The following is a 17,137-nucleotide window of genomic DNA, read 5'->3' on the forward strand; positions in this document are numbered from 1 at the left end:
TCAACACTCTCAGGCCACACACAATCCTAAGCCAGCATCCAGTTTTGTCAATTGTATCCTTAATGTTCATAATAGTCACCAAAAGCCAGTTTTTTCCTGCCATTTAGTAGTAAAATCAAGCTTAGTACATTGATTCTTTACAGTTTTGTTTTTCAGCCTTCTGTTTTCATTCAACCTAGTAAAAATGTTACAGGATGTGTTTCTTTGAATATTCCTGAGATGATCATATTATTGAATTCTACACTCAATTCTGCATTTCTGATCCACTGACTTTGTTTTTCTGTTTTCCTTTCCTGCTCACACTTTGGACAGGACATTCTTTGTTCCCCTTCCGACATCCTTCAGCTAAACCTGAGCGTTAAAAGAACTGTTGAGACACTGCTTTCTCTTGGGGAACATTCAGAAGAATCCAGTTTTGTCTCTCTATCTATTCAACTTCTGGGTTTTGTGGCATTTTATTGTACTTTAATGTTAACTCTCTGTATGTTTTATTACTGGATTTTCCCCCTCTAGCTGAAACATTGCATTCCAGTGATTTTTCACCTCATTTCTGTGTGGTAAAGGAGATTTGTTTCTTATTCAGAATCATTTATATACATGCTGTCTTCTTTTTTTCCTGGATATCAAAGATCTAACCATAAAGTAGATAAAACCCTTTCCTTTTAGATGTCAGATGAGCAGCCCATTATATTAATATGCATTTATGATTGCAAAATAAAAGAGTAAAGGACTAGCATTTTTTCTACTGGCAGACTTGTTCTCTTATATAAATGCTGAAGCATTTTTACTAATCCAAATCTGAGTCTGTTCTTAGAATATGACACATGACACAATAATCCTTATTTGGCCATTTTTACAAGCCTCAACACAACTGGAAGTATTGAAATTGTGAGTTGCTGAACATTTCTTAACAGCTGCTCATTAGGAAAATACTTGTTCCCTTTCTGGTTTGGGGGGGACCTGGTCCTTTAAATCTCTGCTGGAACTGTGCCCTGATACTCTGAAGTATCCTGTTACTGGTAGCATAGGTCCACCTAAGAATTTGCTGTCTGAACATTTAGAAAGCACTGGCCATTTAATATTAATAATTTTAATTTGGTCAGAATGTTCAGTCCAAAATATTTCCTAGATTGTTGTTCTGAGCCCAGTGTATACATTTAATATAGTCCACAACAAGCAAATAATCTAGAGCTGACCTTTCAGGGGCTAGGCAGTCTGGATTAAACTGTGTTTGTTATCCTTAACTGAGATTCACTTTTAGAATTTAAAATGAATTTATATAGTTTCTAAGGTATAAGAACCATGTTAATAGGTGAGCTCATATTTTGTAGGCCTTTGGGAAGATTATATCTGAACAATAGGAGGTAAAGTATCAGGCAGCCACTCTGTTCTGTACTTAAGGTAATGAATTTTGCCTATCTCAGAATGTTTTAATAAGCATTAGCTGCTGGACCTTAATGCTTGAAATTACTTAATAAATTGCATTTTGACTCTAGTTCTCATAAGTAGTATTTCTGAAAATTCAAGAATCTTCTGAACTCTTAACAAAATTGGACAACCAAGTAAACGTAATAGTGCCAATTTTGAAGTTTTACAGTCCCATTTCAGAATTTGGCACAAGGGATCTGATTGCTTTTATTTTCTTCCATATTAAACGGAACAGTTATTTAACACATTAAAAGATTACCCACTGTTCATGCTGAAACATAGAATGCTGTGATGAAAAACCTCCGTATTATGCAGTAGCAGTGACTTCCACAGTTCAGGGTCTTGTTTGTTTTGTTAAGATATATCTGAAGCAGTGATAATTCTCAGAGTTCTGTGGAATTTTGTCCTTTTTTTTAAAAAAAAAAAAAACACCAAAAAAACACCGGGTCCCACCTGTGGTTTAGGGTGTAGTAATTGTGCTTGCTTTTCAGAACACATAGCACTCCCTCTAAGCCAGCCAGAAACTAAATATGCATCTAAAACCATAAACTTTTGAGGCAATATCTAAACCACTGGGCTGCATGAGTCACAGGAAACTATTGAGATGAGATCAGGGAATTGGCCTTGGAAAAAATATGTTTTCTTCTGAGAGTAAAACACATGCAGATTCATTTTACATATAATTAAACTATACTTACAGTTGTACTCTGAAAGTATTTAATCAAGTTGCTAGTTTTATGAGACTGAAAGATAGTAGTTACTTTGTTTTCCCAAATTAAGTATTAAATAAATAAAATAGTGAAGCACAAGTACAAACGTCTGCCTCAAAAATAAATACTATATTTTTATTGCAACTGATTTTGTAAAACTTCCAAGTAATATCGAATAAATGAAAAGCAGAGAAAAATTCTGTTTGCTTCATTAACAATGTACAGTCTCTTTTTTAGTGAAAACAGAATTCCTCTTTCTAGATTTTGTGAGAGCAATCCCTTCTCTTTCTTGAATATTTCATCTTAGTAACCAATAATGATGTTATTTTTAAGATTTGCCTTTTTTCTTACTCTTTATGAAAGAATTAACCAACAGTGATACCAACAAAATAGAAAGAAGCTTTTCACTTCCTTAAGCCAACATGTATGCACTTTTCAAATATATTGTGATTAAGATGTTCCTGACTAAACCCGCATCACAGTTTGCCAGCATAATTTAATCTGTTAAATACTAGGAGTGAGCTACTAATGCAATTTTTTTATCTGTTAATTCACATTTTTAATTCCAACTGGACCTTCCATGAATTATCCAAATTAAGAAAATATTTCTCTAATTACATGTGAATTTCAAGAGTTTATGCACTTCACTTTCTTCCTTGTCACCCCTACCTGGTATAAAAACCATGGTTTTCAAAATCAGAATTATAGTGCAGGTAGTGGGCATCCCTGTCTCATGCAGTCTGAATTTTGGTATGAAAATATCTATGGTATGTGATTTTCTATGTACTTTCTCCTAAAAAAAAAAGTTATCTCTTTTAGACAGTGCCATCTGGTAACTTGGAATTGCCAGCTTTGTTTTCACCTGCCTCGTTTTATAGATCTCTGTTGCTCTTTTATTATCAGGGGTGAAAGTTGTTGCATTCGTAGTATTCTCTTTTTCTTCTGTTATATGTTATGTGACTTGTCCTACATTTTCCAGTTCTTAAAATGATCTGTATGTGTTTGTAATTGTATTGAATAAAGTGACAGTCCTTGGAACATACCAATTTGAAAGGGATTCCACTACTAGTCACAGTCTGCTTCCCTCACATTAATAGAAGTCCATTACTTACTTTTCACTCCCCATAGATTATTAGGAGGGGAAAATGGGGGCCTTTTTTTTTCTTTTTAGTTCTGTGGTGTTCATCCTTTTCTTTCTTTTGTTTTTATTTTATGTTGTCCCATTTCAGGAACAATTATGTTTGCCTCTCCACATTTTAGAAGAGAAAGGTTTGAGCCAGGTTGCAGTGACGGTCCAGGCTCTCTTGGAACTTGCCCCGCCCAAGCACCAGCAGCACCAGCAGCCCCAGCAGCCCCAGCAGCACCAGCTCTCTGCTGTTTAAGGACTCCCGGGCCTTGGGGCTTGGCCTGGCCGAAACAAGGACAAGTCTGCTGCTGCCGGCATCTGCTTACACAAAGCTTTTATGTATTCTTAGGAGGGACTGTTTCCATGATTCCTAACAGGAATATTTTGCTTCTTATCTCCATTTTAGGGGAGGTTATATCAGTTTCCATTGAATTGTTTACCTAAACACCATTGTTTTTTCACATGAAACTTGATTCTGTAATTATTGAGAGCCCAACACCAAAGTCTAAACTGACTGTGCTTTCCTAGACAGTAGGTTTATTTTACATACCACAAACAGTATCGTCTCAGAAGGATATTTATCTTTCTTGGAGGCATTGACATACTATTTATCTTTTTCCAAGGTTTTTCATTAGAATCTTCTGGAGCATTTTTATTCAGTAGGTCTGGGATGTGGCTTTAGAATCTACAATTTCAACAAAAATTCCAGGTGTTTTTCATGTCGTGAAGACCATTGAACTATGCTAAATATTTGTGTGGGTTTGGAAGGTGATGCCCCACTGCATTTTTCAGCCATGTTTGAAATCAAAAGCTGTTTGGACCATTCTGTCAAGTATTATGGCTACTTGGACTGTTCTTTGAAAGGCAAAACAAAAACAATGTAGCCTCAGGCTAAAGATTTTGCATAGTACCAGTGAAACAGATAGAGTTGTATTTAAGGCCAGTATGCTAGGCCTCCCCCAACTCCAGTCAATCACCACTTCCTCTTCTTGTAGAGGATGGTTCTGTGTATCATCCTGCGATTACCTAAACGTTATGAACAAGCACTCTACACACAGGTTTTAAAGCTGCTGGCTGGTAGCTTATGCTTCTCTTTATCATTTGCATTGACTTCATTGAGCCGCACACCCTCCCCCTACCCCACCCCTGCCTGCTGCTGCTGCCAGAATACCTGGGCTGGAGAACTCGTTCCAGTCGGAGCAGATACACTTCCAGCTCCGCATCTAATGGAAGATTATGAAAACAAAGCAAAAGGGAGTAAAGGAAAAGCCATGTTTCTTATGTTCCTTTCAGGTACCTGCCATTTTCTGTGACTAAATTAAAGAATTTATGGCATCTTCAACACAGCTTTCTGTCTTTTCATCTAGCTCTGCATATAGCACCGCTAGTGCCTTACAGAACTGAATTGTGGATGGCGTAAAGGCCCTGGGGCTTGCACAAAGTGAAGCAAGGAGCCCTTTATTCAAGTTGAAGCAAGTTGGGTTTTCTTCCCCTTTATTTTGAACCCTTTTGGTTGTTACTGATATATTTGCCTTTGTAAAGCAAATAAATAGAGTAAGTTATCTAGATTTCAGTTTTTAACTGTTCTGAATTTTTTTTACCAATGCATGTATTTGAACTTAGTGTCATCCCTCTTTTTTATCCTGTAAATGCAGTATCTAAAAATAGCATCTTTGGATAAAATTACGTTGAGTATCTGGTCAAAATAATGTTTTCTTCTTGTTTTAGCAAAGAAACTAGCTTATCAGAATATTGCCACTTTGTCCAAGTTTAAAATTTTGGAGCATATGAGCTCAAGGTACAATTTTCAAGGTCCACACCTAACAAAGTCTTTAAGTGCTTATAGCCAAACCCTTTATATTTACAGCACCAAACGGACCCACGAACCATGTGATTTGCTTAGAATTTGTGTTTGTTTTTTTTTAATTTTTATATGGGCAGGCACCGGGAATTGAAACCAGGTCTCTTGCATGGCAGGTGAGAATTCTGCCACTGAGCCACCATTGCACCACCCTGTGTGTGGTTTTAAACTATAAATTTTACCTCCCAGCAAACATTGAACCTCAACTCAAACCGCAGATTATAGAGTGAATTTGCCCAAAATGAAAAAGGAGAAGACTATTGTTCAAATGCAGTGCAAACAGTAATTCCAGAAAACATTATATAATGCAATATTTGAGGCTAATTTTTCCAAAAGAATAATAAAAAGTAGGATTCAACATATTTCAAGTTTTGCATATAACATGAAAGTTTATTAATGTATTTTTATAAAACTAATTCAAATTTGCATTTGACTTGTTAGAAAACATTTGTGTACTATCTTGGTTGATAATGAAAGAAAAAATGTCAACTATTGAATTTCTTTTCTATGTCAAAATGCAAGAACAAATCGTGACTTTTGTTGAAGAATTTCTGTATTCATTGTTTTGTATTTACCTTTAAAAATTTTTTTACAACACTGGAAAGAAAAATCTACTTTGTCATTTCGGCCATACTAAATTCCAGTAGAAGATGAAGATGATCTTTGTAGATTCCACGTAGTTATGCATATGCTCCCTACCAGAGTCTTCCCCATGCTGAGAGTGTGAGTGAAGGAAAGGCTAAGGGCCCACCCATCAGAACCCCTGCCAACTGTGGAGACTTTTTAAAAGTCAGCAGGTTTCCATGCTTTCAATCTCATCTTTAGCCCTCCAAGCCAATTTTCTCTTATAAAACTGAGTGTAGAATTAAGTCATGGGTGCAGGGGCATTTCTTTTCTGCTAGAACACAAGGTAGAACACAATGTACAGCCTAACAGCTAATCAAGGAGTCTAATTTATCTTGCTGAGCAGTGACTAATGATGTGTAACCATGCTGGTGATTCTGATGAATTTTTTAAAACTAACGCTTAAATGGTTATATAAATGAAGGATATTTAGAGGCCTTTTTTTTTTACGTGGGCAGGCAAGAACTCTGCCTGCTGAGCCACCGGGGCCTGAAGAAGCCTTTTTATTACCTATTGTAGTGAGATGGTTTACAGAAGATTTCATCTTATTTCTGAAAATGTTGGAACATATAATTGTAAAATATTTTTAAAGCATTGTCCTGTATTTGTATGTCTGTAAATAAGTTGTACAAGTTCCAAGTATAAATACGTCAATTTCATGTATGTTATTTTAAATAGCCCACCTGCCGCCTTACACACTGACATTAAAATAAAAACCAGCTCTTTGGTAGCATGAAATAAAGGCTGATTTGAGAATGTATATATCTAAAGTGTGGTTTCCTTAGCAACAGTGAATCAAGGAACGGGTATCTAAATCCCCAAAAGAACATCAGTAGAAACTGGGTTTTCATGAGAAGAGGACCGTTGAGATAAAAATTTACTTTCTTAAGGAAGTACTGATATCATTATTGCCCTTTTTTTTGGAGTTACATTTAAAGGCTTAATTCATAAAATATATGACACATTAGAACAGCTTATAAAGTATGAAATTTGGCCTCCAAAAACAGGTCTGACCTTTGTCTAAGCTCCTGGGAACTAACCTTTGCGTCCTCAGAATTTCCTGAGTGACAGGACTGTCTTTGTTATTCATGGGGCTCTGTCTCTGACACCTGATATAGTTTATACCCTTGAGATGATCCCTCAAGGGGCCCAGCCACTCTGAGAGCCTTAGGGTGGGGGCTGACCAGACCCAAAAGACCAGGGCATCTAATTAGAGAGTTGGGGCTTTTGAGCCAAGTAATATCAGCCCCACCTCCAGAGCTGGAGATTGCGTTCAACCACATGAGTGTTGTTTCAATCAATCACAACTAGTAAAGAAACCCCAATAAAAACTGGACAGTGAAGCTGGGTGAGCACCCGTGATTGGTAATACATTGGTAATACATTCACATGCTAGGAGGGTGATGCATCCTGAGTCCATGAGGAGTTTGGGTGTAACCAAGAAGTTAGGATTTAAGGGATGATTATGATTACTGAATCATATAGATATTTCTCTTTTTTCCTTTCTGGTATATTAGAGTGAAATGCCAGAAATCTCTGAACTGTAATCCAGCTGCCTTATCTGTGATAATGATTATATAGCCTTTATCTTGTGCTCTTGTGATTGTAAAAGCCTTGTGACTGACCCTCACTTATACCCAATTGTATTAGCTTGCTAAAGCTGCCAGAATGCAATATACCACAAACGGAGCAGCTTTTAAAAAAGGAATTAAGTTGCAAGTTTACAGTTCTAAGGCCATGAAAATGTCCAAATTAAGGCAACAATGAGAGGTTACCTTCACTCAAGAAAGACTGATGCTTTCCGGAACACCTCTGTCAGCTGGGAAGGCACCTGGCTGGTATCTGCTGGTCCCTTGCTCCTGGGCTGTGTAGCTTTCAGCCTCTGTTTCCTGTGGGGGTTCCTCACTTGGTTTAAACTCTTGGCTTCCCTTGGCTCTCCAGGTTCCAGCTTGCTTAGCATTTCTTGGGAAGGCACATGGTGATGTCTGCTGGGCCCTGCATCCCCAGACATCTGGGTCTCATCTTTGGCTCTGTCGGCTCTTGTTTCTGAAGCTTTTCCAAATGGTTCCCTCTAAAAGGACTCTAGTAAGTGACTCCACCTTGAATGGATGGAGATGCATCCCATGGAAACCACCTAATTCAACAGGTCCCACCCACAATTGGGTGGGTCATATCTCCATGGAAACAATTAAAAAGATCCTACCATGTTAAAAAATATATATATATACACTTGCCCACAGTAGCAGGACACCCTAGTGCTAACTTCCAGCAGTCTCAGGAAGCAGTTGCTTCAACTTTTTCTGAGTTAGGTCCTCCTACACCCCTCAAAGACCAAAAGACATAGAACCAAGAGCCCTATCAGAAGGTGAGCTGTGGGGTCACAGCACTCTTGCTGGCCCTGTGACCAAGGACTTATTCTTTCCCATCTACTGGTTTATGGTGGTTTGAAGCTGTATGTTGCACCAAAAAAATGTTAATCTATTTCTGTGGATATGAACACATTATAAGTAAGATCTTTTGATGAGACTACTTCAATTAAAATGTGACCTACCTTATTCAAGATGGGTCTAAATCCTATTAGTGGAGATCTTTAGAAACAGAATGAATACAGAGAGAGAAAAGCCACAGAAGTAAGACACTGAAAGCAACAAAATTCGGAAGAGAAGGAAGAGACCAACAGATGCCACCATGTGCCTTGCCATGAGGCAGAGGAACCAGGGATCACTGGCAGCCAGTCTCTGGGAAGAAAACATAGCCTCCATGATGTCTTGATTTGGACATCATTTCTTCAGCCTCAAACTGGAGACTAATAAATTCCCATTGTTTAAACTGAAAAAAAAATCCTACCAATATTGAATCAGGATTAAAGAATTTGCCATTCTAGGGTACACAACAGTTTCAAACTGACACACCATTTTATTCAATTTTTCAACTTTTGAGTCTTGTAATCACTAAAGACAGCCCCTAATGTTTATTAGTGAAAGGCCCTAGGCCAATTCCAAAGTTATCTTGATAACCACAAAGTTATCTTGATCTAAACAAAATGGGCCCACCTGACATGTGCAATAGCATAGACATTAACATATAAGTGACCTATACTTCATTATAATATTAAAAATCACACCCATCATATTAAGGTCACCATTTTCCTAGAGATTCTGTGACTAAGCATGAAATCAATATGCACATGCTCTAATTATCTAAATTATCTCTAATTATATCATCTGGAGCCATTGTGCTTGCTATTCTAAAATCTGCCCATCTTTTGAAACTATGAAACTATTAGAATAACTGTAGTTCAGGGAGACAATTTTAAAAATATATATTTTTATTGACATATCTTCCCACACATGCAGGGCATCCAAAATTTACAATCAATGGCTCACAATATCATCACATAATTCTGTATTCATCACCATGATCATTTTTAGAACATTTGCACCATCCAGGAAAAGAAATAAAAAGAAAAAACAAATACATCCCATACCTCTTACTCCTTATTCTCATTGACCACCAGTATTGCAATCTACCCATTTTTTTTACTCCATATCCTCCCACTATTATTTATTTTTGTCCTTATTTTTTTACTCATCTCTCCATACTATGGATAAGGGAGTATCAGACACACAGTTTTCACAATCACATGGTCACATTGTAAAAGCTATATAGTTACACAATTGTCTTCAAGAATCAAGGCTACTTGAATACAGATCAATAGTTTCAGGTACTTGCCTTTAGCCACTTCAATACACCATGAACTAAAAAGGGATATCTATATAATGCATAAAATAACCTTCAGAATAACCTCTCGACTCTGTTTGAAAGCTCTCAGTCACTGAAACTTTATTTTGTCTCATTTCTCTCTTCCCCCTTTTGGTCGGGAAAGCTTTCTCAATCCCATGATGCTGGGTCCCGACTCTCCTGTGAGTCATATCCGCATTGACAAGGAGATTTACACTCCTGGGGGTTATGTCCCACGTAGCAAGAAAGGCAGTGAGTTCACCTGCCAAATTGGCTTAGAGAGGCCACATCTGAGCAATAAGAGGTTCTCTGGAGGTGACTCTTCAGTGTAATTATTAGTAGGCTTAGCTTCTCCTTTGCAGGAATAAGTTTCATAGGCACGAGCCCCAAGAGTAAGATCTCAGCCTACTGAATTGGTTGTTCCCACTGCTTGCGAGAATATCAGGAATTCCCCAGATGGGGAAGCTTAATATTTCCTCCTTTTTCCCCAGTCCTTTAAGGGGACTTTGCAAATATTTTTTTATTCTCTGCCCAAATTACTCAGGGATGTATCGGGACATCACACTAACCTGAACAAACCAACAAGATCTCACGCCCTATTTAAGATTCCATGTATTTATGGTTTTCGAATAAACTGACCATACAAGGTAAAGTAGATAATGTGCTACCCTAAATATAAATTTTGCACCAAATAAGCATCTTTCCCTTTGGTCTCACACAGAAGTTGAAGTTTTAAAATATGGGCCATATCACCCTTTACCCTGTGTTCTGATTTACCTTAGTCCTATCCAGATCAGCTTCATTCATATCTCTAATCAAAGTCTGATCACTTTTTCAACTGAAATTTTAACAGTTCCTGTATGAGGTACTGCTGACTTTCATAGTTTCAGATCTCTAACTCTGAGTCTCAGGTGTCACCCAAATACCTGAAGTTTCAGGGAATGACCAGATTATACACAAATGGCTCAGTATTTAGAAATAAAAGTTACAACTCCAGAATAGATGTGACTTCTGTAAAAGCTTACAATCTAAGACCCTTCGCAATAAGCTCCAACCTGATAGGCCATGCTCTCAACTTCTGTTCTCTGAGTTTATAAATTATAGTTAGTCTATATACATGAAGTATGATAATATTTTTCTTTTTGTTTCTGACATTTCACTCAACACACTGTCCTCACCTAGTTGCATGCCTCACGAACTTCATTCCTTCTTACAGCCACTCAGTAGAGGGGAAGACAGAATTTTGTGCCAATAGGTCATCTGATCTTCTGCTTTACAACTAGCAAATAAACTCCCTCTCTTTGAACCCTGGAGTCTTAGGAATTGGTCATTTGTGTGCATCAGGCGTTAAACTCACGGCTTTTGCCCAGTAGCAATTTGGCGACTCCCAGATAGGATCTGCCTGAGGCTCTGGAACCCCAAATAGGAGAGGTAACTGTGATAACCCAGCCTTTTGTGGCCACTGACTGTATTTAATCTAGAGGTTTGGCAATCAGATTTTTCTGTATTCTGCTGGCACTCTAGAACCTTTTGGCCCCTTAAAAATTTTCAAAGATGCTTGTAAGAAAACTAGGGCCTGGATTGTAAACTCTTATAGCAGTCACATTTATTCCTGAGTTTTAAGTGTTATTTCTAAATTCAGAGATGCTATGCTCTTTGTGTATGACTTCGTAGTTCTCTGAGTCTATAGTTATCTGTGTGACACCTAAGGCTGAGTTAGAGTTCTTCAGCTCTGAAAGTCAGCATTACCCCACACAGCAACTGTTAAAGCAGATGAAAAAGAGTTCAATTAGAGATATGAATGAAGCTGATCTAGTTGGGACTAAGGTAAATTAGAATACAGGTTAAAGGATGATGTCTGTATTTTAAAATTCAACTAGTGTGTGAGACCAAAGGAAGACATGTTTATTTTGTCCAAAATTAAAATTTTTGTAGCACACTAACTTAATCAGTCTTGCAAGTTTATTTAAACAACCTAAATACATGGAGTCTAGAATAGAGAATGATATCCTATGATTCTGTATAGCTTAATGTAATTCCATGAGATAGTCCAGAGTATTTTTGCAGAACCCCTTGAGGCACTGAAGAAAAAGGTATGGAAACTATTTAGTTTCCCTACCTGGGAAATTATTGATATTCTCTCAAGCACTGAGCACTCCCAATTTAATAAGCCAAGCCCTTGATCTTCTTTTTAAATTAATTAATTTATTTTTAAAACATAACAACATACAAACATGAACATTCTTACCATATGATGATTCCATTCTTGATATATAATCAACAGCTCACAATATCATCATATAGTTATATATTCATCATCATGATAATTTTTTCAAACATTTGCATCAATTCAGAAAAAGAAATAAAAAGAAAAAAGAAAAAAATTCATACATACCATACCCCTAACCCCTCCCTTTCATTGATCACCAGCATTTCAATCTACTATATTTAACATTTGTTTCCCCTATTATTTATTAATTTTAATCCATATGTTTTACTCATCTGTGCATACCATAGATAAAAGGAGCATCAGACACGAGGTTTTCACAATCACACAGTCACATTCAAGCCCTTGATCTTGAAGCTGGCCCTTACGAAACTTATTTCTGTAATGCTAAGTATATTGGTTTCTAAAAGCGGCCAGAATGCAATATACCAGAAATGGAATGACTTTATAAAGGAAATTTATTACAAGTTTACAGTTCTAAGGCTGTGAAAGTGTCCAAATGAAGACACCAATAAGAGGTTACCTTCACTCAAGAAAGGTTGATGCCATCCAGAACACTTCTGTCAGCTGGGAAGGCACATGGGGGATGTCTGCTTGTCCTTGTTCCTGGTTCCATCGCTTCCAGTTTCTGATACCAGTGGTTTCCTCTCTAAGTGTCTGTGGCCCTTTACTTGGCTCCTCTGGGACACAACCCTGGGTTCCAATTTGCTTAGCATCTCATGGGAAGGCACATGGCAACATCTGCTGGGCTCTGCCCATGTCAAGCTTTTGCTCTCTTTGTTAGCACTCCAAGCATCTCCAAACATCCATGTCTCTGGCAGCTCTAAAGCAACTGTTCTCCAAGCATCTGTATCTGAGGTTTCTCCAAACTGTTTCCCCTTTTAAAGGACTCTAGTACACTAAACAAGACCCACCTTGAGTAGGTGAAGTCACATCTCCATCTAACAAAAAAGCCACACCCACACTTGGGTGTGTCACATCTCCATGGAAGTAATAAAAGCAAAAGGTCACACCCACAACTGGGTGCGTAAGATCTCCTAGAAACAATCCACTCAAAGTTTCCCACCCTAAACATTAGGTCTGGCCCCACAAGATTGGATCAGGATTAAAACATGACTTTTCTGGGGAACATAATAGTTTCTAATTGGCACAGTAAGCTAAGCCTACTTATAAACATGCCTAAGAGTCACCCACAGAGAACTTCTTTTGCTGCTCAGATGTGGTCTCTCTAAGCCAACCTCTGCAATTAAACTCATTACTCTAACCCGCTACATAGGACATGACTTTCAGGGATGTAAATCTCCTTTGCATCATGGGACATGACTTCCAGGGATGAGTCCTGCCCTGGCACTGTAGGATCAAGAATACCTGCTTTACCAAAAGGGGGAAAAGAAATGTAACAAAATAAGGTTTCAGTGACTAAGACATTTCAAATACAGTTGAGAGGTCATTACGGAAGGTAATCTTATGCAAGCTTTAGCAAAGTATTACAAATTGCCACAATATGCCAAAACCCAACCAACAGTATGCCAGAAGCCCCTAGAGAAAACTCAGGGCTCTACTGAGGATTCTATAAAGGTTTTATTGATTAAGTTTATTTTTCAGAAACCTAAAATTTCCAGATGGTTCCCATGCCAGATGAGCCTGCAATGCAGAGGTACCAATCTCTCCAAGAATGTCAACAGCCGTACCCCTACCCCATAATGTCAACACTGCTTTTCAACATGAAGATATTAGAATAATTCTGAAAATGGAAAGCAAATCAAATGAGAGGGAGAAGTTTTAACAGAAAAGATAGGATTTAATAATTTATGACTACTGAATCATTATATAGATATGTCTTTTTAGTTTTTAATGTATTAGAACAGCCAGAAGGAAATACCTGAATTAGTGGATTGTAACCATACTATACTTTGAAATTTGCTCTATAACTACTTGTTAAATTGTCCTTTGAAATAGATTATTTTTCTGTATATATGTTATATTGCACAATAAAAATGTTAAAAAAAAAAAAAAAAAGCTTCAAAGAGAAAAACTTTGCAGTTCCAAGTCTGGACATCTGACTGGGTGAGTGGGTCATCAAGGTAAAAGTGGATCAGGAAGTTAGTATGAGTGGTCCCATTTCCACAATGATCCTCATTGCTCTGACCTCTACACTTTTTGTACCATTCTGTATGAAGTTTGAGTTCCTGACCTGTGTTTTTCTGTACAGTGTTTGAATCCCTGCCCTGAATTTGTCTGTTGAATATACTCCTGGGAAATAAGTAATCCAACAATTAACTGCTGTTCAATGAAATTAAGTATGCCTGTTTAACTGTTAATTGGTGTGTTCCCAAGGATAATAAGTGTTTAATGTTTGTTAATCATTGTGTTATTTAGATATAATGATGCCTGTTAATTGGTGTGTTCAGTCCAGTTACTAATGGGTGTGTTACTTAAATATATAGTAAGTGTTAAGTGTTTTTAAATTTGTTGGTGTCTGTGATGGTTAGGTTCTGATGTCAACTTGGCCAAGTGATGATGCCCAGTTGTCTGGTCAGGCAAGAACTGGCCTGATCATTGCTATAAGGATATTTCATTGTTGGTTGATAAACAAGAAGGCTGGTGTATTAAATTATCAGTCAGTTGATTGCATTTGTGGCTGATTACATCTGTGATCAACTAAGGCATGTTTCCACAATGGTATAATCCGATCAGCTGAAGGCTTTTAAGGAAGAAGAGAGATTCTTTCACTGCTTCTTCAGCCAGTGAGCCTCTCCTCGGAATTTGTCCAGACCGTTCATCAGAGCTGCCAACTTCACAGCCTTCCCTATGGATTTTGGACTCTTCCATTCCCATGGTTGCATGAGACACCTTTATAAATCTCATATTTATAGATCTTTCCTGTTGGTTCTGTTTCACTAGAGAACCATGACTAACACAGTGTCACAATGAATTTATATTGGATAAGTGTTCCAAATTGGTTACTGATTACAGAAAATCTCTGAAATGGGAAGTTTTGAGCTGTATTGAAAAGTGTTCCAAATTGGTTACTGATCACAGAAAATCTCTAAAATAGGAAGCTTTGAGCTGCATTGAATTTGGAAAGATTTTAGTTATGAGCTTATGAGCAAAAGCTGTATTTCTGTAACACAATCTGGCCTCAATATGATTTAAAATCAGAAAAGAAAGGACCTGAGAATGGCTCTATGGAAAAATCAGTGTATTACAATTAGAATTGTTCTACAGAAGGGCAGAAATGAGATAAGATAATGTATATTCAATTCTTTATTTGTCTCTCTCAAAAGTATTTCTGTGTTTCTATTTCTTTTTTTTAAATTTATTTATTAAGTAAAAAATTAAGAACAAACAAACAAAAACATTAGCACATCATTCCATTCTATATATATAATCAGTAATTCTGAATATCATCAATAATTGCATATTTATCATTTCTTAGATCATTTGCATCAATTCAGAAAAAGAAATAAAAAGACAATAGAAAAAGAAATAAAACAATAACAGAGAAAAAAAAGATTATACATACCATACCCCTTACCCCTCACTTTCATTTATCACTAGCATTTCAAACTAAATTTATTTTAACATTTGTTCCCCCTATTATTTATTTTTATTCCATATGTTCTGCTCATCTTTTGACAAGGCAGATAAAAGGAGCATCAGACACAAGGTTTTCACAATCACACAGTCACATTGTGAAAGCCATATCATCATTCAGTCATCATCAAGAAACATGGCTACTGGAACACAGCTCTACATTTTCAGGCAGTTCTCTCCAACCTCTCCATTACATCTTGAATAACAAGATGATATCTACTTAATGTGTAAGAATAACCTCCAGGATAACCTCTCAACTCTGTTTGGAATCTCTCAGCCATTGACACTTTGTCTCATTTCACTCTTCCCCCTTTTGGTCGAGAAGGTTTTCTCAATCCCTTGATGCTGAGTCTCAGCTCATTCTAAAGTTTTTCTCAATCTCTTGATGCTGAGTCTCAGCGTTCCAGGATCTCTGCCCCATGTTGCCAGGAAGGTCCATACCCCTGGGAGTCATGTCCCACATAGACAGGGGGAGGGTGGTGAGATTGCTTGTTGTGTTGGCTGGAGAGAGAGGCCACATCTGAGCAACAAAAGAGGTTCTCTTGGGTGTGACTCTTAGGCCTAAATTTCAAGCAGACTTGACCTATCCTTTGTGGGATTAAGTTTCATATGAATAAACCCCAAGGCTGGTGGCTCAGCCTATAGCTTTGGTTGTCCACACTGTTTGTGAGAATACCAAGAATTCAACTTGGGGAAGTTGAATTTCTCCCCGTTCTCACCATTCCCCGAAGGGGACTTTGCAAATACTTTTCCACTCACTGATCAAATCACTCTGGGATTTGTGTTTCTATTTCTTGTGACTAACTTTCTATTTGTGTCTGCTGCCTATTCAATGTATATTCTCATACATCTGTTAGGTAATAGCAAATTAAGAAAAAAAATTTCTTATAAAGCTCTATTCAAACTGTTTGAGAATAAGCACTTTTATATAAATATATAAATTAGTATTCCTGAAATCCACACACACACACACAAAAAAACCTTCTGGGCATCAGGGTTCAAAACTTTAGTTTTTGTAATTACTGTAAACAAACATGGACATAGAAAGAAACTCCCTCCTGGAATTTTCCTAAGGCAGTGGTGGGCTGCCTTGGGGAAAAGGCAATGAATTTTCCAATTGTCTGGGTCATAGTTTTAAGTAGACTAGATCCAATAACTGGAAATAATTATAAGAAAGGTGTAGGAAATCTCAATCCCACTGCCCTTGTAACCGAGAAATCAGGATTTAAGGGATGATTTTGATCACTGAATCATATAGATATTCCTTTTGGCTTTCTGGTATATTGGAGCAAACAAAGGGAAATTCCTGAAATCTCTAAATTGTAATCCAGCTGCTTCGATTTCTGATGATGATTGCATAGCCCTTATCTTCTGCTCTTGTGACTGTAAAAACATTGTGACCAGCCTTCATTTGTAGCCAGTTATCCAATCCAGTTTTAAACTTTAGAGTCTTGTAATCACTAAAATTAGCCTTCAGTGTTTGTTAATGAAGGGTCTTGGGTCAGCCCAGAAATAGTCGCCCAAGTCCAAAGTTATCTTGATGATGGAGACTGGATCTAACCAAAGTAGGCCTGCCAGACTAGTGCAGTAGCTTAAACTTAAACCTAAAAGTTGCCTATACCTCATTCCATCATTCTCTTTCATACATTCAGTGACTAAGCATGTAATCTGTGTATGCTCAATAATCAGATTACCTTTAATCACATCATCTGGGGCCACTGTGCTCATTATCCTAAACCCTGCCCACCTTTTCTCTAATAAAACTATCCAAATTACTGCAGCTCAGGGAGACAGATTTGGGGCCACTAGGCCATCAGCTCTCC

The 17,137-nt window shown here is 37.4% G+C and overlaps 1 protein-coding gene across 9 annotated transcripts in view; it reads left to right on the plus strand.

Moving 5' to 3' along the window:
- Window positions 1–6,609, plus strand: part of LRCH3 (leucine rich repeats and calponin homology domain containing 3) — a 224,017-nt gene extending 217,408 nt beyond the window's left edge. For 2 of the 9 annotated variants that reach the window (XM_077118054.1, XM_077118053.1), the window contains exon 20: window positions 3,368–6,605. In XM_077118054.1, coding sequence (XP_076974169.1) covers window positions 3,368–3,520 — 153 coding nt within the window. In that variant the 3' untranslated portion in view covers window positions 3,521–6,605. Of the gene's footprint in view, window positions 1–312; window positions 3,339–3,367 lie in introns of those variants that run through there. The other 7 variants (XM_077118052.1, XM_077118051.1, XM_077118050.1 and 4 more) reach the window with 7 other exon arrangements.
- The last annotated feature ends 10,528 nt before the right edge of the window (window positions 6,610–17,137 follow it).

This window comes from Tamandua tetradactyla, chromosome 10 (assembly GCF_023851605.1).
Source record: "Tamandua tetradactyla isolate mTamTet1 chromosome 10, mTamTet1.pri, whole genome shotgun sequence".
In the NCBI taxonomy this organism is placed as follows: Eukaryota; Metazoa; Chordata; class Mammalia; order Pilosa; family Myrmecophagidae; genus Tamandua; species Tamandua tetradactyla.